Source organism: Oncorhynchus nerka, linkage group LG10 (assembly GCF_034236695.1).
Source record: "Oncorhynchus nerka isolate Pitt River linkage group LG10, Oner_Uvic_2.0, whole genome shotgun sequence".
NCBI lineage: Eukaryota > Metazoa > Chordata > Actinopteri > Salmoniformes > Salmonidae > Oncorhynchus > Oncorhynchus nerka.
This window is the reverse complement of record NC_088405.1, coordinates 37,627,270-37,650,049: the sequence shown is the minus strand read 5'-3', so window position 1 is coordinate 37,650,049 and position 22,780 is coordinate 37,627,270. Positions and strand designations below refer to the sequence as shown.

General features: G+C 43.4%; 1 protein-coding gene across 2 annotated transcripts in view; it reads right to left on the bottom strand.

Moving 5' to 3' along the window:
* LOC115135265 (inositol polyphosphate-5-phosphatase A-like) overlaps window positions 1–22,780 on the bottom strand; it is a 281,318-nt gene that overhangs the window by 8,735 nt on the left and 249,803 nt on the right. For both annotated transcript variants that reach the window (XM_029669757.2, XM_029669756.2), the window contains exon 12: window positions 13,896–13,969. In XM_029669757.2, coding sequence (XP_029525617.1) covers window positions 13,896–13,969 — 74 coding nt within the window. The remainder of the gene's footprint in view (window positions 1–13,895; window positions 13,970–22,780) is intronic.

The following is a 22,780-nucleotide window of genomic DNA, read 5'->3' as shown; positions in this document are numbered from 1 at the left end:
TACAGGCCGGAGCTCCTATCGGGCACTTATTGCCCGCAGCAAGACTAATTACACTAATTAATGGGGCCGAGCTGATAAACTCAACAAATCTCCCACCTGTGTGTATGACAGTGTCCCATGCTCGCTGTGAGACAGAGCCTGCGCATGCAAGCACATGCACGAGCACCAGTCCGTTGGCCAAACTTCTGTCCCTCAGGCAGGCTACTGTGGTGGTACTGCAACTGGCTCCATAGCAAATGGAACAGCTGCACACCCACTTTCAAAATCGGTGTGCAAACATTTTTGCGCCCCCCAATTTTATTTACTAGAAAATTACCATGATCCATTAGGTAATTTGTAATTTTCTGTGTTTTTATTATTTTTTAAATAAGGTACACAAAACAAGTACACATGGACAGAGAAACGAGTGACAATACCAAACAAGACAAACAGTTACCAATTCTGAGTTTGCAATGTTTGAGCGGGATATCAGAATGGATTATGTCTTGCAGTCTGTAAGGGGCAACTCATTTCCCCCTCCATTTCAACGACGAGCAACGTTTTGAGCTAGTCTGCATTAACCTCTTGAACCTCTGGGGGCAGTATTTCACGTTCCCGTTTTAAACAAGATATTTTGTCACGAAAAGATGCTCGACTATGCATATAATTGACAGCTTTGGAAAGAAAACACTCTGACGTTTCCAAAACTGCAAAGATATTGTCTGTGAGTGCCACAGAACTAAAGCTACAGGCGAAACCAAGATGAAATTTCATACAGGAAGTGAGCCAGATTTTGAATGCGCTGTGTTCCAATGTCTCCTTTATATGGCTGTGAATGCGCAAGGAATGAGCCTACACTTTCTGTCGTTTCCCCAAGGTGTCTGCAGCATTGTGACGTATTTGTAGGCATATCATTGGAAAATTGACCATAAGAGACTACATTTACCAGGTGTCCGCACGGTGTCCTCCGTCGAAAGTATTGCGTAATCTCCAGGTGCGTGCATGTTTCCATTTTGAACAGAGGAGAAACCAAACTGCCACGAGTGACTTATCATCGAATAGATATGTGAAAAACACCTTGAGGATTGATTCTAAACAACGTTTGCCATGTTTCTGTCGATATTATGGAGTTAATTTGAAAAAAGTTTGCAGGGTTTTTTCTCAGCCAAACGTGATGAACAAAATGGAGCGATTTCTCCTACACAAATAATCTTTTTGGAAAAACTGAACATTTGCTATCTAACTGAGAGTCTCCTCATTGAAAACATCCGAAGTTCTTCAAAGGTAAATGATTTTATTTGAATGCTTTTCTTGTTTTTGTGAAAATGTTGCCTGCTGAATGCTAGGCTTAATGCTATGCTAGCTATCAATTCTCTTACACAAATGCTTGTGTAGCTATGGTTGAAAAGCATCTTTTGAAAATCTGAGATGACAGTGTTGTTAACAAAAGGCTAACCTTGTGAGCCAATATATTTATTTCATTTCATTTGCGATTTTCATGAATAGTTAACGTTGCGTTATGGTAATGAGCTTGAGGCTATAATTACGCTCCCGGATACGGGATTGCTCGTCGCAACAGGTTAACATAGATGTGTCCATTTGATATATGATATAATAATTAACAGAATGCATTTTGCACCCTCGCCCCAGTCGCCTCAAGTCGAACGGCTTCGTCCACTCAACGTTTTGCATTGCTCCTGGCAACACAGTTATGGTTCAGTGCAGTTAGAAAGCACGCGTCGCACCACTGATGTTTGAAATGAAAAAGCACCTGCAAAAGAAACGTGTTTATCTATTTTATTGTGCTGCTATATTCGTATCGTTGTCCGATGGTATTGGTCCAGGGGTGTTGTTGTTACATACTGTATAATTTAACCTGCGATCACCAATAGCAAATTCATTGTATCGTTTCACTTTCCATGTGAGAACCAACAACATTTCCACCCCGCTGATCCTCAACACTGGAGCCCAACAAGGGTGCGTTCTGAGCCCTCTCCTGTACTCCTTGTTCACCCACGACTGCGTGGCCACGCACGCCTCCAACTCAATCATCAAGTTTGCGGACGACACAACAGTGGTAGGCTTGATTACCAACAACGACGAGACGGCCTACAGGGAGGAGGTGAGGGCCCTCGGAGTGTGGTGTCAGGAAAATAACCTCACACTCAACGTCAACAAAACTAAGGAGATGATTGTGGACTTCAGGAAACAGCAGAGGGAACACCCCCCTATCCACATTGATGGAACAGTAGTGGAGAGGGTAGTAAGTTTTAAGTTCCTCGGCGTACACATCACAGACAAACTGAATTGGTCCACCCACACAGACAGCATCGTGAAGAAGGCGCAGCAGAGCCTCTTCAACCTCAGGAGGCTGAATAAATTTGGCTTGTCACCAAAAGCACTCACAAACTTCTACAGATGCACAATCGAGAGCATCCTGTCGGGCTATATCACCGCCTGGTACGGCAACTGCTCCGCCCACAACCGTAAGGCTCTCCAGAGGGTAGTGAGGTCTGCACAACGCATCACCGGGGGCAAACTACCTGCCCTCCAGGACACCTACACCACCCGATGTCACAGGAAGGCCATACAGATCATCAAGGACAACAACCACCCGAGCCACTGCCTGTTCACCCCGCTATCATCCAGAAGGCGAGGTCAGTACAGGTGCATCAAAGCTGGGACCGAGAGACTGAAAAACAGCTTCTATCTCAAGGCCATCAGACTGTTAAACAGCCACCACTAACATTGAGTGGCTGCTGCCAACACACTGACTCAACTCCAGCCACTTTAATAATGGGAATTGATGGGAAATGATATAAATATATCAGTAGCCACTTTAAACAATGCTACCTAATATAATGTTTACATACCCTACATTATTCATCTCATATGTATATGTATATACTGTACTCTATATCATCTACTGCATCTTTATGTAATACATGTATCACTAGCCACTTTAACTATGCCACTTTGTTTACATACTCATCTCATATGTATATACTGCACTCAATACCATCTACTGTATCTTGCCTATGCCGCTCTGTACCATCACTCACTCATATATCTTTATGTACATATTCTTTATCCCCTTACACTTGTGTCTATAAGGTAGTAGTTTTGGAATTGTTAGCTAGATTACTTGTTGGTTATTACTGCACTGTCGGAACTAGAAGCACAAGCATTTCGCTACATTCGCATTAACATCTGCTAACCATGTGTATGTGACAAATAAAATTTGATTTGATTTGATGAGCATCGGCATCTCCGATTTGGCTTCGCTGTAGCGCAAACTTGAGTAGCCGTCCATCAGCCTACCAAAGGTTGCACCTTGACAGAAAACTGCATGTCCGGTAGCTCGCGGGCTGTCAATGAGTAGCTCTCGCAAGTAGACAGTGAGAAACACTCAGTAGGCCTAATATTTCGTGATTAAATCTGAAATAATTCTCCTCCCCAAACTGTTTACAGGTATTTAACACCATTCAGCATTTTTGCGATATATTTTCCCAACTTCAATCGGTTAAATCACATTGTTAAACCAAATGAAAAAACACAGGATATTTGTGTCTGGATAAAACAGTTCAGCTTATGGGCCCGGCTCCATGAGGGGGCAAAAGGGGACTTAGCCCTCTCAGTTGAATATTGTGCCACCTCATTTTCCCCCCCATGTCCCTATATAAAAATAGATAAAAAGTTCAAAAGATTGTGTGACAGGTTGCCGCGAAATCCGTTTCTCTGCTGTGCTGTGTCAGCACCATGGACAGAGCATGTGTGTGTGTGTAGCGGGCCTATAAAAAGCCACTGGAGAGGGTTTCCATGGGTTTCCATAAAAAGCACCGTTTGTGATAGGCTATGTGAATAATGTAAAAACGCCACCATAATTTTTGATTTATAAAGAATGAGTCAAGTTTACAGTTGAAGCTGCTTCACCCAATTCATCACCACTAGTTTAGTTAGCTTCTTAGCTAGCTGTATAAGGCGTTCATGTTATTAGCCTAGAGTGTTTAGCTCTAACCAGCTAATCTGCCACAATGGATATCAGAAACCAAATCACACAGAGGCCGCCACCAAGCCCAACAGCGATGATGCTGCCGAGCTCCAGCTATCTCTCTGTGAAGTGCTTACCCCCCTTCCACAAGTGCCGCCAGGATAATGCCTCCACATTCCCCTCCAACTCCGACTGTTCCTGACGATCTTGGAACAGAGACAGCAAGCCCAGGTTAGCCTAGAATTCTACCCTAGCCACAGGTTTTCTGTCCAACAATGTCAATTTAAGAGTAACTGGTTCATATGACCAGAATGGCTGCAATACTCAGTTACTGCAGATGCACAATTTTGGTTCCCATGTCAAAAGTTCTGTATTGGGTCCAATGCTAACGCAGACAAAGCCTTCATCCAAGGCAGATATTCTGACTGGAAGCACGCAAAAGATTCAGAAGGCCCGCATCAAGCAAGGATCATTTGAAATTAGAGGTCGGCCGATTAATCGGAATGGCCGATTAATTAGGGCCGATTTCACGTTTTCATAACAATCGGAAATCGGTATTATTTGGACACCGATTTGGTCGTTCTTTTTTTACACCTTTATTTAACTAGGCAAGTAAGTAAGAACACAATCTTATTTTCAATGATGGCCTAGGAACGGTGGGTTAACTGCCTTGTTCAGGGGCAGAACGACAGATTTTTACCTTGTCAGCTCCGAGATTCAATCTTGCAACAGTTAACTAGTCCAACGCGCTAACCACCTGCCTCTCATTGCACTCCACGAGGAGCCTGCCTGTTACGTGAATGCAGTAAGAAGACAAGGTAAGTTGCTAGCTAGCATTAAACTTATCTTATAAAAAACAATCAATCAATCATAATCACTAGTTAACTACACATGGTTGATGATATTACGCGTTTATCTAGCGTGCATATAATCGATGCAACGCAGGGGGATGATTTAACAAAAGCACATTTGCGAAAAAAGCACAATCGTTACACGTCTGTACCTAACCATAAACACCAATGCCTTTCTTAAAATCAATACACAAAGTATATATTTTTAAACCTGCATATTTAGCTAAAAGAAATCCAGGTTAGAAGGCAATATTAACCAGGTGAAATTGTGTCATTTCTCTTGCATTCATTGCACGCAGAGTCAGGGTATATGCAACAGTTTGGGCAGCCTGGCTCGTTGCGAACTAATTTGCCAGAATTTTACGTAATTAAGACATAACATTGAAGGTTGTGCAATGTAACAGGAATATTTAGACTTAGGGATGCCATCCGTTAGATAAAATACTGAACGGTTCCGTATTTCACTGAAATAATAAACGTTTTATTTTTTAAATTATAGTTTCCGGATTCTACCATTTTAATGACCAAAGGCTCGTATTTCTGTGTGTTATTATGTTATAGTTAAGTCTATGATTTGATATTTGATAGAGCAGTCTGACTGAGCGGTGGTAGGAACCAGCAGGCTCGTACGCATTCATTCAAACAGCACTTTCGTGCGTTTTTCCAGCAGCTCTTCACTGTGCTTCAAGCATTGCGCTGTTTATGACTTCAAGCCTATAAACTCCCGAGATTAGGCTGGTGTAACCGATGTGAAATGGCTAGCTAGTTAGCGGGCGCGTGCTAATAGCGTTTCAAACGTCACTCGCTCTGAGACTTGGAGTAGTTGTTCCCCTTGCTCTGCAAGGGCCGCGGATTTTGTGGAGCAATGGGTAACGCTGCTTTGAGGGTGGCTGTTGTTGATTTGTTCCTGGTTCGAGCCCAGGTAGGAGTGAGGAGAGGGACGGAAAGTATACTGTTACACTGGCATTACTAAAGTTCCTATAAGAACATCCAATAGTCAAAGGTATATGAAATACAAATCGTATAGAGAGAAATTGTCCTATAAATACTATAACTACAACCTAAAACCTTGGAATATTGAAGTCTCATGTTAAAAGGAACCACCAGCTTTCATATGTTCTCATGTTCTGAGCAAGGAACTTAAACGTTAGCTTTTTTACATGGCACATATTGCACTTTTACTTTCTTCTCCAACACTTTGTTTTTGCATTATTTAAACCAAATTGAACATGTTTTATTATTTATTTGAGGCTAAATCGATTTTTATTGATGTATATAAAATAAGTGTTCATTCAGTATTGTTGTAATTGTCATTATGTCAAATAAAAAAGTAAAAACATTGGCTGATTAATCGGTATCGTTTTTTTTTGGGGTCTTCCAATAATCGGTATTCGCGTTAAATCATAATCGGTCAACCTCTATTTGAAATACATTGCACTGTAAAAAAAAAACAAGTTCGGCGTGCTATGGAAACTGAGGTGTCAACACTTGTTAATGACAGGTAGCTGGCAAGAACTATTTTCCCACTTTGACAAACATGATCAGTCAGCACAGACAAAGCATTCTACACCCAAGGAAAGCTCAACTAATCCAACTGGCATTTGAGGGGGACCTTAAAAGAAGATTTCGGGGAGAATGGAATTATCGATTACTCAGAAAGTTTAACTCTTTTGAAAAGGTAAGTAAAATCTAGCTGGTTGGTTTTGATCAAAATCTTGGTGGCATAGCCAGTGTTGTCATTTTCTGCAAACACCTAGGGTATGGAATGGCAAAATGACTTCTTTAGCCAGGCAATATTTTCATTGCCAAAACGGCCTTTTTTAGTGTGTAGGGCACTGCTATGGTGCGCAACGAAGATATCGCGACAACCTGTGCCTTCCTGGTCAAAAGCAATGGTCTCGGCATTTGAACTTATGTTTATTGTGGTACAGCGTGATATAAGCAGAATTCAACATGATTCCAATGAAAGACCCAAATTACGCCCCTGAGTAGAGCTACATATCGCTATGTTTCATTGTAGAAATAGATAACCATAGAAATAGAATGTAGGCTTCCTTAGTAGCATACTGCTTTTCGTGGTTGTACATGGAACTGTACGTTTTGGAAGCGTGTTTACGGTAGGTCGGCATTGCTTAATTGATCACAAGGGTGGGTCGCATTTGAGCAAAAGAAGTGTATTGTGCCATATTGCAACGTTTTGCTTGAACTCATGAGCTGCATGATGTTTCATGTTTGAAGCGGGTCTATAGGCCTGTTTATTTGGCCAGACAGCTGTGCATGTCTGCATCTTGCTGTAGTAGGCTGTTTTGTATTTTCCTTTTGTTTACTGTTAATGTAACTAGCCAAAATAAAGATTGTGCCATGCCTTTATCGATCTGACACTTGGTTTATAGCCCATTAGTACGCCTACCGCCGTTTTGATCTGTTCACATCCATTCGTTCCCATTCGCAGTTGTGTTGGTGTTCTAAGCCAAACTGCTATTCAGTATTTTGTTTTGCATGAATAACTAGGCTACTACTTTCAGCATTTAGTTTGCATTATTCTGATATGACAGCTGTGTGTACGGCTGCATTCACATAGGGTAATTCACCTATTTTACAGCCCATCTTGTCGTCTATATTTACTAGGCCTGGTTTTAGTGTGTAGGGTGCTGTTCATTGTGCTGGAACAGCGCAGCAAAGATGGGCTACAGATTTCTCGCCAACCTGTCACTTCAAAAGCACTCAATGGTCTCTGCATTTGAACCATATGTTTATTGTGGTGGTATAGAGTGATATACGCAGAATTCAATATAATTCCAATGCAGTAACCCCCCAAAAATTGCATCCCCTCACCGATTCCAACTGCTCCCTTAGTCACTTTATCCTGGTGCCGGGTCTGTCTACTTGGCTGGGTAAGTAATATCGACCAAATATGCCTTTTCTACCCTCTTTGCATCAAGTATGTACGCTGCTGAGACAAGTCAATTAAAAAAGTGTTCATGTTGACAATGCTCCACACAACGGCGCAAAAAAAAAAAAAAAAGTCAAGACCTTCACCCTCCCAAGCTTCTGAACCCTTACTTCCAGACAAAGTCAGGCGCCCAGGCTTGGCTCAGCTACCTAAACAGTTTAGTTTATATGAACCACCGGTGGCTGTGTGTGATGTATAATGTGCTGTGAATAATCTGTATTCATAATGGTGGAAATAATTGGAAACGATGTGGTCAATTGTGTACCGTTGAAAACATCCTCTTTAGTTGGGCTTTAACCTCACGTGAGAAATGTACTGACTTCAACACGGGGACTCCGTTCAAAGCCACTACACCATTACTCATTCTTCATGTGGGGTTTAATGTTTGACTGCCTGCTGTGACATGACTCATAGGTTTGTCCAATAAGTGTCAGTCGTATGTTTGGGCAGTACAGAGGATTGGCGAGGTGAAACCTAGTATCAGTCAGACCTGGGTTCAAATACTATTTGAAATCTTTCAAATTACTTCTAGCATTTGCTCTAGTCCTGGAGTGCCAGATGGGTGGGCTTTGCACTTTTGCAAATATTCTCTTGGTTCCATTGCACCAGACCAGCTCAATCAAGCCCAGCTAAAGTATTTTAAATCACTTCAAATAGTATTTGAACCCAGGTCTGGTATCACTCAGCCTCACCAGGCCAATTGAGAGCCTTTATCCCCAGGCTGCAGTCACACAGCACTGGTGAGCGTCATACAGGCCAGGCCCCTGTTCCATCCTGTCCCACATTTCCTATCTCCCGGCCAAATGCCATTATCTTGTTCTACATAATGACCAATATGTGAAAAGCCAAATAGGTGACAAGCCAAACATATTGAACGAGGGCAATATAAACTAGTGAATATCGGCAGGGAGATAGAGATAAAAGTTGTATTAATGTATTAAAGTATTAATGACACAAGGGCAGAGGTCAGGAGCGGCATCATGGGGCATCATGGGGCTAAGGTCACATGACTCAGTGTTACGGGGCTGTACGGACACAGAGATTGGCGGAGCTGTCAGGTTATTTTAATTTCACTGGAAAATGTTTTTTTTTTTTTTAAATGTAATGATACCTCTCCCGCTCAGCCATATTTGTTTACCGTTGTCAGGGGAGACTTGGCAAAATAAGGCAGGAAAAGAAGAGAGACACCTCCATTTTCATTCACAAAGATCAGCCACACAAACTGCTATCAATAAATCTCCCTGAATGTTTGCTCCACATTTCAGGGTTGGGGAGCTCTCCGCCACAACATTGGCCCAACACAAACACTGTGTCAAATGCCACTTGTTGCTCAGAGGTTGTGTGTGTGTTCACATGTTGTGTGTGTGTGTGTGTGTGTGTTTGACAGACTGCTACTCTCTGTCCAAGAGGTTCTGTATCAGTAAAGAGCTGCATCTATTCTGCAGCCCCCCTTTCACTCAAGAGGAAGTCTTGAGCGTCTATTTTAACCCCTATATGTACCAGAGGAGTTTATACAAAGGCTCCCTCTCATCCCAGTGAAGCATCAGCACAGGAAAGAAGCACACAGACACATGGCCATTGGAAATGACCAGCTATCATCACACTACAAAAGCCCCTCGTCATTTATTTACGGCTCCCCAGCAGTTGAATGATGGATGTGTTGAGAGTGTGAAACAATGTTCCTCCTCAGCTGATGATAACGCTCGATCTCCTCTACACTCCAGCGAATAATACCAGCTGTGTGTGCTTGCCTTAGGATCCCTCCCTTACAGTAGTTAACGAACATCTGTGGTACTCCATAAACTGAGTCACGCGCCTCCGACGGAGTATAGGAGAACCTTTCAGAGGAGGAGAGGAGCTAGAACAAGAATGTCCTTCACTTGGCTTGCCATCAGACACACGCACGCACGCACACACACACACACACACACACACACAGTGACATCACTCTTAAGATGCCCAGGGGGCGGGATCTCGATGTCTTCCTCATTCTGCAGGGAGAGTAGGAGAGTCAGTGTAGGGCCTCCCAGGTGACGGAGCTGTCTAAGGCACTGCATCGCAGTGCTAGAGGAGTCACTACAGACCCGGGTTTGATCCCGGGCTGTGTCGCAGAAGGCCACGACCGGGAGACCCATGAGGCGCCCATAATTGGCCCAGCTTCGTCCGGGTTAGGGGAGGGTTTGGCCGGCCGGGATGTCCTTGTCCCATTGCAGCGATGGGACAAGACTAACTATCAATTGGATATCACGAAATAAAAACATCTAATAAAACATTTAAAAAGGAGAGTCGTTGCGTTAAGAACTGTTTCCAAATGGCCATACTGACACATTCACAAATTCAATTCAACTATTCAATGAAAAAACATCACACTCAGTAATGTGCTCTTATCCATTGGTGAACTCTTGGAAAGTCTAAGACGGCCATAAATTATAATGCAAAGCATTCAGTTGCTTGTTTTCAACTAAAATTTGTTTTCTGTCTTTATTGAAGGGACAGGGGACGGATTAGTGCTTCGAGAGCATGTCCTGGAGATTTGGCAGATCAACACTTATGTCATTGGACCAAATGCTATTTTCCTCCCTAAACTAATGGCCAACTGCACAGGTAATTTGTTTTTCTCAAGGTCTTCATCCCCCTGCACTGTAAATGCTGTGTATTTTCCCAGGGGGGAAGTCACTCTTCGGCCCATCCTCACAGACCCGCCATGTTTGGAAAATGTATGCTAACTTGCCAAGGTTGGTCCCGGGGCGCTCCCGGCTTCCTGTTAAACACCAAACGGTGAAGAGACAACCGTTTATCAGCCTCCCTCGTCACCCACCCTGCCCCTCCTCAGCTCACGACCTCCTGGCCGATTCGCCCCTCTCCACTACTCCTGCTCTTCTCCCGCCCTGTCTAGACTGGGCAAACACAGACGCATGGGGCTGTAGTCATCCTTTCTAGCTCAAGCGCCTTCCCATATTTGTCATATTTGTCCGCTCTCACCTCTCCACCTCCCCTTCCACCTCCTCCATATCTTTTTCTGTGTGGGGGACTCATGGGGCCGTATGGAGTTAGAACCGCAGTCTGTCTGATGACGCTCAAAATCCCCTCAGAACCCATTCAGGGTAACCTGGTTAAAGCACAAAGAAATTATTCCCCTACTCTCTCATTGTTTTACTGAATCACCCCCCCCCCCTCCCGCCAGGGTTTATATTACATTTTTGCATCGATCTTAGACAAAAAAAAAGGGGCAAATAAATTTGATAACGGGCAGTACTAAAAGCCTTCTCCTAAATCAATAGAAATATATGAATAACATAAGTTACTCAACCTCCTTATATGTTTTAAGGGAGATTACCGTAGTTATGCTACTCCAGCAAACTGAATCAAATGTAAAATTGTAAGTATACCATTCAGTTATTTTCAGTCTTGGGGCCATGCTGTCATTTGTTACAAAGATGATAGTCAACCTTTGCACAAGAACCTTTCTTGAAAATGCTCAGAAGAACGTTCATGGAATGGATGGCGCTTACTAGTTTGATCATACGTGATTGGTTTCCAATTGACAGACTGCGCCTCATTCCCAACTACCAAAATCCGACACATATCGCCTTTTAAAAAACGTGTGTGTGTGTGTGCACTCCTGTGTGAATGGTATACCCCTTAGCCTATCAGCGTGCGGCAGCCAGCTGGCACCAGGTACAACTCTCGCGGGCTGCGGCCAAATTCCACACCCCGATGGCTGAGTGCTTAGACATGTCGCGGCCAACTTTGACAGACAACTTCTTGAAGGTGAGCAATATGAATTTACAGCTTGTTGCACATTCCATAAATGCAAACACAACGCACGAGTATGTGTGGGACAGACAATGAAATAATGTATAGTCTCAATAACACTATAGTGTCTTCTTCAAGAAATGGAATGGAACCTCCAGTTTGTAGTGTTTGGCCTTTTACTGCAGCCTGGTTGAGGGTGAGAGAGAGGATCATCATTTTTTCGCTGTTACACATTTTCACAACCTTACACCTACAGTTCTTGCCCAGTATTCACAAAGCGTCTCAGAGTAAGAATACTGATCTAGGACCAGGTCCCCCCGGTCCATTCAATCTTACTCATTATGACCTAAAAAGACAAGACTGATCCTATATCAGCACTCCTACTCTGAGACTCTCTGAGAATACAGGCGCTAATCTCTAAACAAAAATAATTGATAGTTTTGATGACGTCTTTATACCTGGCAACATGCTCAGTGTCCTAAAACACAGCTACGACGAGGCTACGGTTTTCCACTCACTTTTCACAAGTGGACAAACTACAACATGCAGGATTCATTGATAGATTAAACACGAGTGACCAGTATTGACTTATCGATTGAATGCAAGCGAGAGTGTGTGTGTGTGTGTGTGTGTATAGAGGGCCTCTCATGGCCTGTGTTAAGCGGAGTAATAACCTCACAGATGGTGAGGGGCTGGTCCGGAGCAGGCTATGTGATGGAGAACAATCTTTGACTGCTTGATTGCTCATGGAGCACAAGGGAGCTCTGACAGGGGGAGGGGGGAGGATGTACACGCTGCGTGTGTGTGTGTGTGTGTGTCTGTTGGTGCAAGTGTGTGTTATGTGAATGGGAGGAGGGGTTTGTTTAAGTTTAACTAGGCCATTTCTACTCATTACACCACTTACAATGACGTGGCTTTGTATCAGACACTGAGTGGATCAAATAACATTTCCGATGCTGTGCCGAGGTCTCCTCAATTTGATGAATCGTGTTTCCAAGTAGGTGAAAATCATTTGTATTCGTTCACAGCAGCCTGTTCATTCACCTGGCAGGGAAACGATGATTCAATATTATATTATGGATAGATAGGCGCAAAAGTCACAGAGTGTAAAAGGACAATAAATCCAGCCGTCACTTTATGCAAAGCGATGCAAATGGGGTCCCTGATTAAGAGACAGAGTCATTTAAAAACAGTGACTGCCAGGACCTTGTCATACACACACTCCCTGCCTGCCCCGCCCCTTGCCCGCCACTAGAGCAGTTTATCAAGTCATTATTGTTTGATTACAGCGTTTCATTATCTGCACTGATTGAGTCACAACTGGCGGCAAAGGTCAAGCACCATTATCGCGCCAGAGCCGAGACATATTTCGATGCAGGCCGGGTGTGTGTTTTCCCTCCCTCTCCTCTGAAAGGGCTAATTGCAAATGCATTTGTTTGAGGAAGAGGAGACAGAGTAGCAGGACCTCCGCCCCAATGTCCCCCAACTCCCACCGTGATGGAATATCAATGCAGGCCGCCTCACACTCACACAGACACGCACACAGACACAGACACAGACACACACACACACACACATACAACCAAACGCACGTACACACACACCCCCAGGGGAGCATTTTAGGAGCACATCCAATCATACTAAACAATTGATAACCATCAAACATATATTTGGCATAAACAAAGCCATTTGGGCCAAGAGGGATGATTGAGTAATGTTAAGGCCCCATACCCTAAATGGACCAAAACATCAGCCTCTAGTACACTGCTGATTTACTCTGCTCTTCAAAGATGTGGTGCTGCAGTGAGGTTCGTAGTAAGGTCCCCTTCTGTTCTTAACCCACTCTTACCATTGGATAGAATGTGTACTTCCAAAAAGGTAATTCAATCTGTCGGTACCCTACACTGTTGACTGACTCCTGGATAACTATGTATTGTAGCTACTGTAACTTGCACATGGTTCGAGTGAGATGTGAAGGGTATAAGGGTCAGGGCCGCCATTTCAGGGGCAATGATAGTGGAGGTGAGAGAGTAGGTACTTTATGGGGTTATAGACAGGGGAAGTAGGTAATATACAGGATAATAGACAGTAATTGGTAGGTACCAATATAGGCACCAATTACTGTGCAGTGTAATAGATAGTTACATCCCTGGAAGATCATTATTGATTTAATTGGTGATTTTTGGCTCTTGTACCATACCATTACGGAATAACTGCCTTTTTAAAACACCACATGCGTCAGTATGGAGTGGTACAAGAAATCCAATTGGTTTATAATCCCCCATTAGATAACAGGAGTGACTGAGTTGAATAGGTTTGGTTCACAGACATGGATTCACAAGGAAACATTGAGAGGATTTCATACCTGGGAGGAAAGGAGATCTCCAGCTCGTGCAGCCGTTCCTTGAAACAGGACAGCTCACTGTCAAACTGTAAAAACTATGGAGAGAGAGAGAGAGAGGGGGGGGGAGAGAGTGAGTGATAAAGGGTTTATTTCTTTACAGAAAGTAATATCCACTATGTCAGTCATCACTCACCGAGTGAATAACTATGAGAGTGCGAGTGTGAGGCGCCTGCGTGCATGAGTAAGTGTTAGATAACAATTGTGTTAGCTTTGTTTCTCTCCTTTCTCGACGTGTGGATTTGTGCCTTTGCCAGCATACTGCACAAGTGTCATGAACAGTGTGGTGGTACATGAAGGCAAGTGTGTGAGAACAGCTAACCAGTGCTGATGTGTGCGTCTCTGACCTGGCTATTCCAGAGCCATCCCTGTCCTATCGCAGCCCGCAGTTTGCTGCCGAGGGTGTGGGTCTGTCTCTGTCGCTCTACGCTGACATCAGATCCAAACAGTCTTCATCAATCATGTCCTGTCTCACAGCTGCACTCCCTCTGACTGCACCAGCACAGACGTACACCCCCACTCCATCCCCCCCTCCTTTCCCCCCTTCCCAAATCCCATAAATCATTAGTGAGAAGTGCAATTAGCAGCTCCTTGTACACATTAATTATCTGGGCGATGAGCAGGTAGCAGGGGCATCTGCATCGCTGGCTCCCTGAGCGACGGACAGGTATCTGGGCAACCCTGCAGGATACATACAGACCCTGCCCCTTCCTGATTGACTGACAGCTAGCAGGAACATACCAGAGCATGTTCATTTGGTGGTAAATTGACACCCTCAACAGAACACATATCAGATATAGTCTGATGAGGTCCTCTACACTTCCTTTGTGATACTGTCAGTAGTTATAAAGCTAGCTTGACAATAACATTACATGGCTGTACGACGTGTAACAATAGAGCGAATGGAATCACCATCTAGGACAGTGTTTAAACCAAACAACCAGCCAAACAGAAGGTAGGTAAGGGAGAATTGTCAGAGGAGTGGAATACAAACACATCCATCAAATCAAATGTGAGTTGTCACATGCACCAATTACAACAAGTGTATACTTTACTGTGAAATGCTTACTTACTAGTCCTTTCACAACAATGCAGTTAAAAAGTAAGAAAATTAACAAATAGATCAAAATAAAATACTATAAAATAACAATTATGAGGCTGTATTCAGGCTATATACAAGGAGCACCGGTACCGAGTCAGTGTATTGGGGTACGAAGAAGTTGCGGTGATTGACTGAGGTAATATGTACATATAGGTTTGGTTAGGTGACTGATTGAAGTACTATGTACATGTAGGTAGGCGGTGAGAAGTAGAAAGTACGGGAAGCCGTTTAACTGTTCAGCAGTCTTATGGCTTTGGAGTAGAAGCTGTTCAGGAGCCTTTTGGTCCCAGTCTTTGCGCTCCGGTACCGCTTGCTGTGCGGTAGCAGAGAGAACAGACTGACTTGGGTGGCTGGAGTCTTTGACAATTTTTAGGGCCTTCCTCTGACACCACTTGGTATAGAGGTCCTGGATGACAGGGAGCAGTTGCCATACCAAGCGGTGATGCATCCAATTAAGATGCTCTCAATGGTGCAGCTGTATAACTGTTTGAGGATCTGAAGGCCCATGCCAAATCTTTTCAACCCCCTGAGGGGGAAGGGGCGTTGTCATGCCCTCTTCACGACTGTGTTGGTTTGTTTTGGACCACGATAGACCTTTAGTGATGTGGACACCGTGGAACTTGAAGATCTCGGCCGTCTCCACTACAGCCTTGTCAATGTGAATGGGGGCATGCTCAGCTCTTTGTTTCCTGTAGTCCACAATCAGCTTTTTGTCTTGCTGACATTGAGGGAGAGGTTGTTGTCTTGGCACCACACTGCCAGGTCTCTGACCTCCTCCCTGTAGGGCTGTCTCGTTGTTGTCGGTGATCAGGACTACCATCGCCGCGTTGTCAGCAAACTTAATAACGGTGTTGGGAGTCATGTGCGGCCACGCAGTCGTGGGTGAACAGGGAGTACAGGAGGGGGCTAAGCACGCACCCTTGAGGGGCCCCTGTGTTGAATGTCACTGTGGCGGATCTGTTGTTGCCTACCCTCACCATCTGGGGGTGGCCTGTAAGAAAGTCCAGTATCCAATTGCAGAGGGAGGTGTTTAATCCCAGGGTCCTTAGCTTAGTGATGAGCTTGAAGGGCACTATGGTGTTGAAAGCTGAGCTGTAGTTAATGAACAGGATTCTCACGTAGGTGTTCCTTTTTTCCAGGTGGGAAAAGGAAATAGAGATTGCCTCTGTGGATCTGTTGGGGCGGTATGTGAATTGGAGTGGGTCCAGGGTGTCTGGGATAATGGTGTTGATGTGAGCCATGACAAGCCATTCAAAGCATTTCATAGCAACAGATGTGAGTGCTATTATGGGACAATAGTCATTTAGACAGGTTACCTTGGCATTCTTGGTCACAGGGACTATGGTGGTCTGCTTGAAACATGTGGGTATTACAGACTGGGTCAGGGAGAGGTTAAAAATGTCAGTGAATACACTTGCTAGCTGTTCAGTGCATGCTCTGAGTATACGTCCTGGTAATCCATCTGGCCCAGCGGTCTTATGAATGTTAACCTGTTTAAATGTCATACTGACATTGGCTACGGAGAGTGTGATCACACAGTCGTCTGGAACAGCTGGTGTTATCATGAACTGTTCAGTGTTGCTTGCCTCGAAGCGAGCAAAGAAGGCATTTAGCTTGTCTGGTAGGCTCGCATCACTAGGCAGCTCGCGGCTTGGTTTCTCTTTGCAATCCATGATAGTTTGCAAGCCCTACCACATCCGAAGAGCGTCAGAGCCGGTGTAGTAGGATTCAAACTTAGTCCTATATTGAAGCTTTACCTGTTTGATGGTTTGTCGGATGACATAGCAGGATTTCTTATTAGCATCCTGATGTGTGTCTCGCTCCTTGAAATCTTCAGCTCTAGCCTTTAGCTCAGTGCGGATGTTGCTGTAATCCATGGCTTCTGGTTAGGATATGTACGAACGGTCACTGTGGGGACTACGTTGTCGATTAACTTATTAATGAAGCCCGAGACTGATGTGGTAAACTCCAAAATGAATCCCGGGAACATATCCCAATCTGTGCTAGCTTAGCATCCGCCTCATTGGACCAGTTCCGTATTGAGCGCATCACGGGTACTTCCTCTTTGCGTTTTTGCTTGTAAACTGGAATTAAGAGGATGGCGTTATGGTCAGATTTTCCAAATGGAGGTCAAGGGACAGCTTTGTACGCGTCTCTGTGTGTGGAGTAGTGATCTAGAGCTTTTTCGTGGTTACAAATTATTTAAGTTTCCCTGCATTAAAATCCCCGGCAACTAGGAACGCCGCATCTGGGTGAGCATTTTCTTCTTTGCTTAAGGCCTTATACAGCTTGCTGAGTGCGGTCTTAGTGCCAGCATCGGTTGGTGGAGGTAAATAGACACCTACGAAAAATATAGATGAAAACGCTCTTGGCAAATAGCGTGGTCTACAGCTTATCACAAGGTATTCTAACTCAGGCGAGCAGGTCCCCAAGACTTCCTTGATATTAGAGATTGCGCACCAGCTGTTGTTGACAAAGAGACATCCCTCCCCTCAGCTTACCGGACGCAGCTGTTCTGTCCTTGTTCAGGCACGACTCCGTGAAACATAGGATATTACAGTTCTTCAGACCACGTTGACAGGATATTATTGAACGGAGCTCATGCAGTTTATTTTCCAGTGATTGCACGTTTGCCAATAGAAAGGATGGTAATAGCGACTTATCCACACGGCGTCGCATTAAAAACCCTGCACGTTAGCCTCTGTAGCGCTGCCTCCGCCTCCTCGAAATGACGGGGATTTGGGCCTGGTCTGAGATGAGCATTTTGTCCACCCCCGATTTGTTCAAATAGAAGTCCTCATCCAAATTGAGGTTAGTAATCGCTGTTTTGATGTCCAGAAGCTCTTTTGAAACGATGGCCGAAACATGTACGAAACTAAAAATGTATAATAATTTGATCAGCTCAAAAAAACAAAATAGCACAATTGGTCAGGAGCCCGTAGAACGGCGGCCATCCACTCCGGCGCCATTCTATCAATCCACAATCTGAACATACGTGTTTATAAGCTAGTTTAAACCTTGATTGACATTATCACATACATATGTGGGGTACATTTACATGGCTGTGTATTTCTTTTTTTTTCAATTTAAAGTTTTATTAAGTTCTTGTTTTTCAATCAACCAACAAAACACATTCCACATTCACAGATGTGACAGGCTTTAAAAAAATAAAAAGTCAAAAAATAATAATACATTTGAAAAAATTAAAATACAATTAAAATGAATGATAAAGTCAAATAAAAGCATTTATTTTTCTTAATCTATATATTTTCCTTGGTACCTGTATATATATACATACATACATACATACATACATACATACATACATACATACATACATACATACATACATACATACATACATACATACGCACATATACATACACACACACATACGCACACGTACTCAAAAACTAAATTAAAATAAAAACACACACAAAAAAAAAACATACCACTTGCAGCAGCACTATCAAGGTTGTTATCAGCTATTTCAAGCATTCGCTGAGACGATGGGCCAATAATTCGATTTTAGGTTTTACAGTACCTTACACAAAATGTATCTGCGCATTTCCCTAGTCACCCCGTTCACTCTGTCCAGTTTGAAATATAGTTGAATAGTGGGGACCAGAGTCTATCAAACTTGGGCTGTCTCTTGTGGAGGTCATAAGTGAGCTTTTCAAGAGGAAGAAAGTCAACAATCTGGTCAATCCACATTTTAAATGTAGGGGGGGTATTAGAGGCCCACAATAGAAGAATACATTTCTTAGCAAAGTATGTAATAGTCATAAGCAGATTTTCTCTGTCAGGATCAAGAACAAAGTCCTGCTGGGCATTAAGAAGATAGATACATGGGGTCATATCAAACTGTACCTCTAGTATTTTCTGTGCAGCGGTATGTACAGATTGCCAGAATCTGGCAATCTCCCTACAGCTCCAAAATACATGCATATAGGTTCCACATTCAGAGGTACATCTTTTACAGTTAGGAGACATATCTGTTTTCATTCTATGGAGTCTCAAAGGAGTATAATAAAATTTGTACAAAAATTTGTAATTAGATTCTTTCATTTTTACACTGGTAGAGGAGCAGTATACCTTGTCGCAAACCTCCGCCCATAACTCATCACTAATAGTCAGACCAAGGTCCTTTTCCCAGATTATTTTCAAAGGAGTAAAGGAGGAGCTTCCTTTCTCAGAAAGGAGTCTATAGATGCAAGATATTTTGCCTTTAATGGATTGTGCTGTGACAAGAAGGGTTTCAACTTCGTTCAACTGAGTTCTAAACCTCCTCTTGGAGGTAAATGAGGAAATGACATGTCTAATTTGAAGATATTTAAAAAAAATGGGATCTTGGCACGTTGAATTCACTGCAGAGCTCTTGAAAGGATTTCAGTGTAGTGGTTTTCTGATGAAATAGGTCTGAAAAGGTCCTGATTCCTAGAGTATGCCAAAGATTAAAGTTGGCATCCCTCAGGGCTTTTGGCAAGTCTGGGTTGCCTACTATAGGCGAGTGAGAACATATTTGGGAGGAAATGCCCAGGTATTTCTTACAGTCCCTCCACGCTAGTAGGGTGCTGTAAATCACAAAGGATTTGGCTATGTTGCCCACTTCACTAAAGTTATTAATGAATATAATTGAGCTTAAGGGCAATGAACCACAGGATTGGGCTTCTATCTGAATCCACGTTGACTCGTCTGTTTGTGATCCATGTTAGCATGTTGCGGATTTGGGCAGACCAGTAGTACAATTGAAGGGAGGGAAGGGCAAGACCACCTTTAGATTCGGGTTTTGATAAAGTGGAAAACTTGATCCTAGGTTTTTTATTGCCCCATATAAATTTGGTGATGCTTTGGTTAGTTGTTTTGAAGAAGGAAACTGGGAGATAGCATGGGAGCATCTGAAATAAGTAGTTCAGTCTAGGGAGGACGTTCATACGGATTACATTAATTCTTCCTACTAAGCTAATTGGGAGGGAGATCCAGGTTTGGAGATTGTTCTTGATTCGATCCAGGAGTGGAAGATAATTTTCCTTAAAAAGGCTATTCAGATCTGGTGTTATGAAGATCCCGAGGTATTGAAACCCCTGTGTTTTCCATTGGAAAGGACAAAGTGTCTTCATAGAGCTGGTGAGTGTAATATTGAGAGGGCAGACAGTGGATTTGTTAAAATTGATCTTATGACCTGAGAACTTGCCATACTGGGCAATTGTGTCTAAAATGAGAGGGAGGGATTTCTCAGGGTTGGATATGTAGAGCAAGACATCATCCGCGTAAAGCGAAATCTTGTGCTGCAGGCCACCTGCAGAAACACCCATAATACTTGGATTGCTCCTTATCAGCTCTGCCAGAGGCTCCGCCCCCAACAAGTAGAGCAGCGGGGACAGCGAGCACCCTTGTCTTGTGCCCCGCTCCAGAGGGAATCTGTCAGAGTTCAGTCCATTAGTAGTCACCATGGCATTTGGATGAGAGTATAGTGATTTGATCCATTTAATAAAATTTGGGCCCATATTGAACTTTTCTAAGACTGAAAACAGAAAGCTCCACTCCATCCTGTCAAACGCCTTCTCAGCATCCAGTGAAGCCAGCAGGACAGGGTCTTTGCGTTTACTTGGTCAATAATATCAAAAAGACGGCGAATGTTATCAGAAGAGTATCTGTCTCTAATAAATCCAGTTTGGTCCGCTTTTATTATTTTGGGAAGAAGAGTGTTTAGTCTTATGGCGAGCAATTTGGTAATTATTTTATAGTCGAAATCCAACAAGCTTATGGGCCGGAAGGACGAGCAGGATAGGGGTCCTTGTCCTTTTTAGCAACACTGTAATGCGAGCTGTGTGCATTGAGTCTGGGAGAACTCCGTTTTGCAAAAATCCTCCAGCATTGGCATGAAGATAGGGCTGAGCTGGGGCCAAAAAGCTTTATAGAACTCTCTGGGAATCCATCTGGGCCTGGGGACTTATTAGGTGGCATGGAGGTAATTGCCTCCAGGATCTCCTCAGGAGTGAAGGGGAGTTGAGATCTTCCTGGTCGGTCTCTGATAGTTTAGGTAGCGAGATTCCCTCTAGGAAAGAGTGGAGTTCTGCCTCCGTGTGTTTTCTCTCAGAGGTATATAGTTTGCAGTAAAAATCATGAAAAGTTAAATTGATCTTTTTTGGGTCATATGTGACCTCGTCCTCTGCTGTTCGGATAGCCATGATTGTACGCTCTGACTGCTCCTTTTTTAATTGGTAAGCAAGCAATCTACTGGGCCTATTGCTATACTCATGGTATTTCTGTTTAGTAAAGAAAACTTTTTTTTTTATCTCCCGAGTGTAGTCCAAATTCAGTTTGGCTTTGGCTGCTTTAAGATGACTCCAGGAAGTGCTGTCTAGGGATTGTTTATGTATTTTTTCACAGCATTCCAGCTCCCTCTCAAGATCTAGCCTGTGTGCTTCCATTGCTTTTTTCTTAGAGGAAGCATATGCAATTAGATGACCTCTTAGTGTGGCTTTAGCAGCGTCCCACATTGTGGCCGGAGAAACAGGGGAATCTTTATTGTCTTGTGTGTAGTTGTCTATCCATGTAGTTACTAATGTATGGAACTCGTCATTTGATAGCATGGAGGTGTTGAATTTCCAGCTCTTTGACCTCAAAGCGGAGGTGGACAAAGGCGTGATCTGAAAGTGCTATGGGTCCGATTGTACAAGTGGCTGAATTTATGAAACTTTTTGGGATAAAAATGTAATCTATACGGGAGTAGGTGTTATGGACATTAGAGTAGTATGTATAGTCCATAGATGAGCTATTATTCTCTCTCCAGATATCTATCAGCCCCATCTCTTTAGTAAGAGAGTTCAACATCTTTGCAGATCTAGGATTTGTGGTGGGGACTTGAGATGATTTGTCTAGGGTTGGGTTAAGGGTACAATTAAAATCTCCGGCCACCACACCAAAGGAGACACAATGCTCATTGAACAGGGTTATAATTTTTGACATGAAGGCAGGAGTATCTGTGTTAGGGGCGTATATGTTTAATATAGTAATTGGTTGACCATATAGTGACCCAGTTATCAAAATAAATCTCCCCTCCGGATCAGATATGTTTTTGTCTATTATGAATGGAACATTTTTATGGATAAGTATGGCTGTGCCTCTACTGTTTGATTTGAAAGATGAGAAATACACCTGTCCCACCCAAGCTCTGCGGAGTTTGGCATGTTCAGCATCGCAGAGGTGTGTCTCTTGTAATAGCGCAATGTCTGCTTTTTCCTTTTTTAGAGCACATAGTATCTTTTTCCGTTTTATTGCATGCCCTAGACCATGGCAGTTCCATGTCAATAGATTTAAGGTACTAGTCATCGTCATCGAGCAGTAATCGAACTTTAGTGCAAGTCATCGCTGGGTAAAAGTGGATAGTAATTACAGCTGCGTTCACATAAAAGGAAAATAAATGGTGTACATAAAATGATAATCTCTGAACACCCCAGCCGAGTTCCCAAACAACTCGACACATCCCGTTGGATCTATTACCCCCCCGCTCAGTCTCAATTCTGTGTTCCGAATAAAACAAAAACCGGGAACAGTTAGCAACGCACAACGTCTCCCTCTCCCCACCAAAGAAATGCCTCATCCTCTCCACCCCGCATTGAGTAAATAACACAGTTGCCCTCGTCCAGACCTCAGTAAAAGAGGGGAGAAAAATAAAATCAATAGCCCAGCCTACATATACCTCCCCCAAGGGACATAGGGAACCCCAGGAAATAATAGCAAC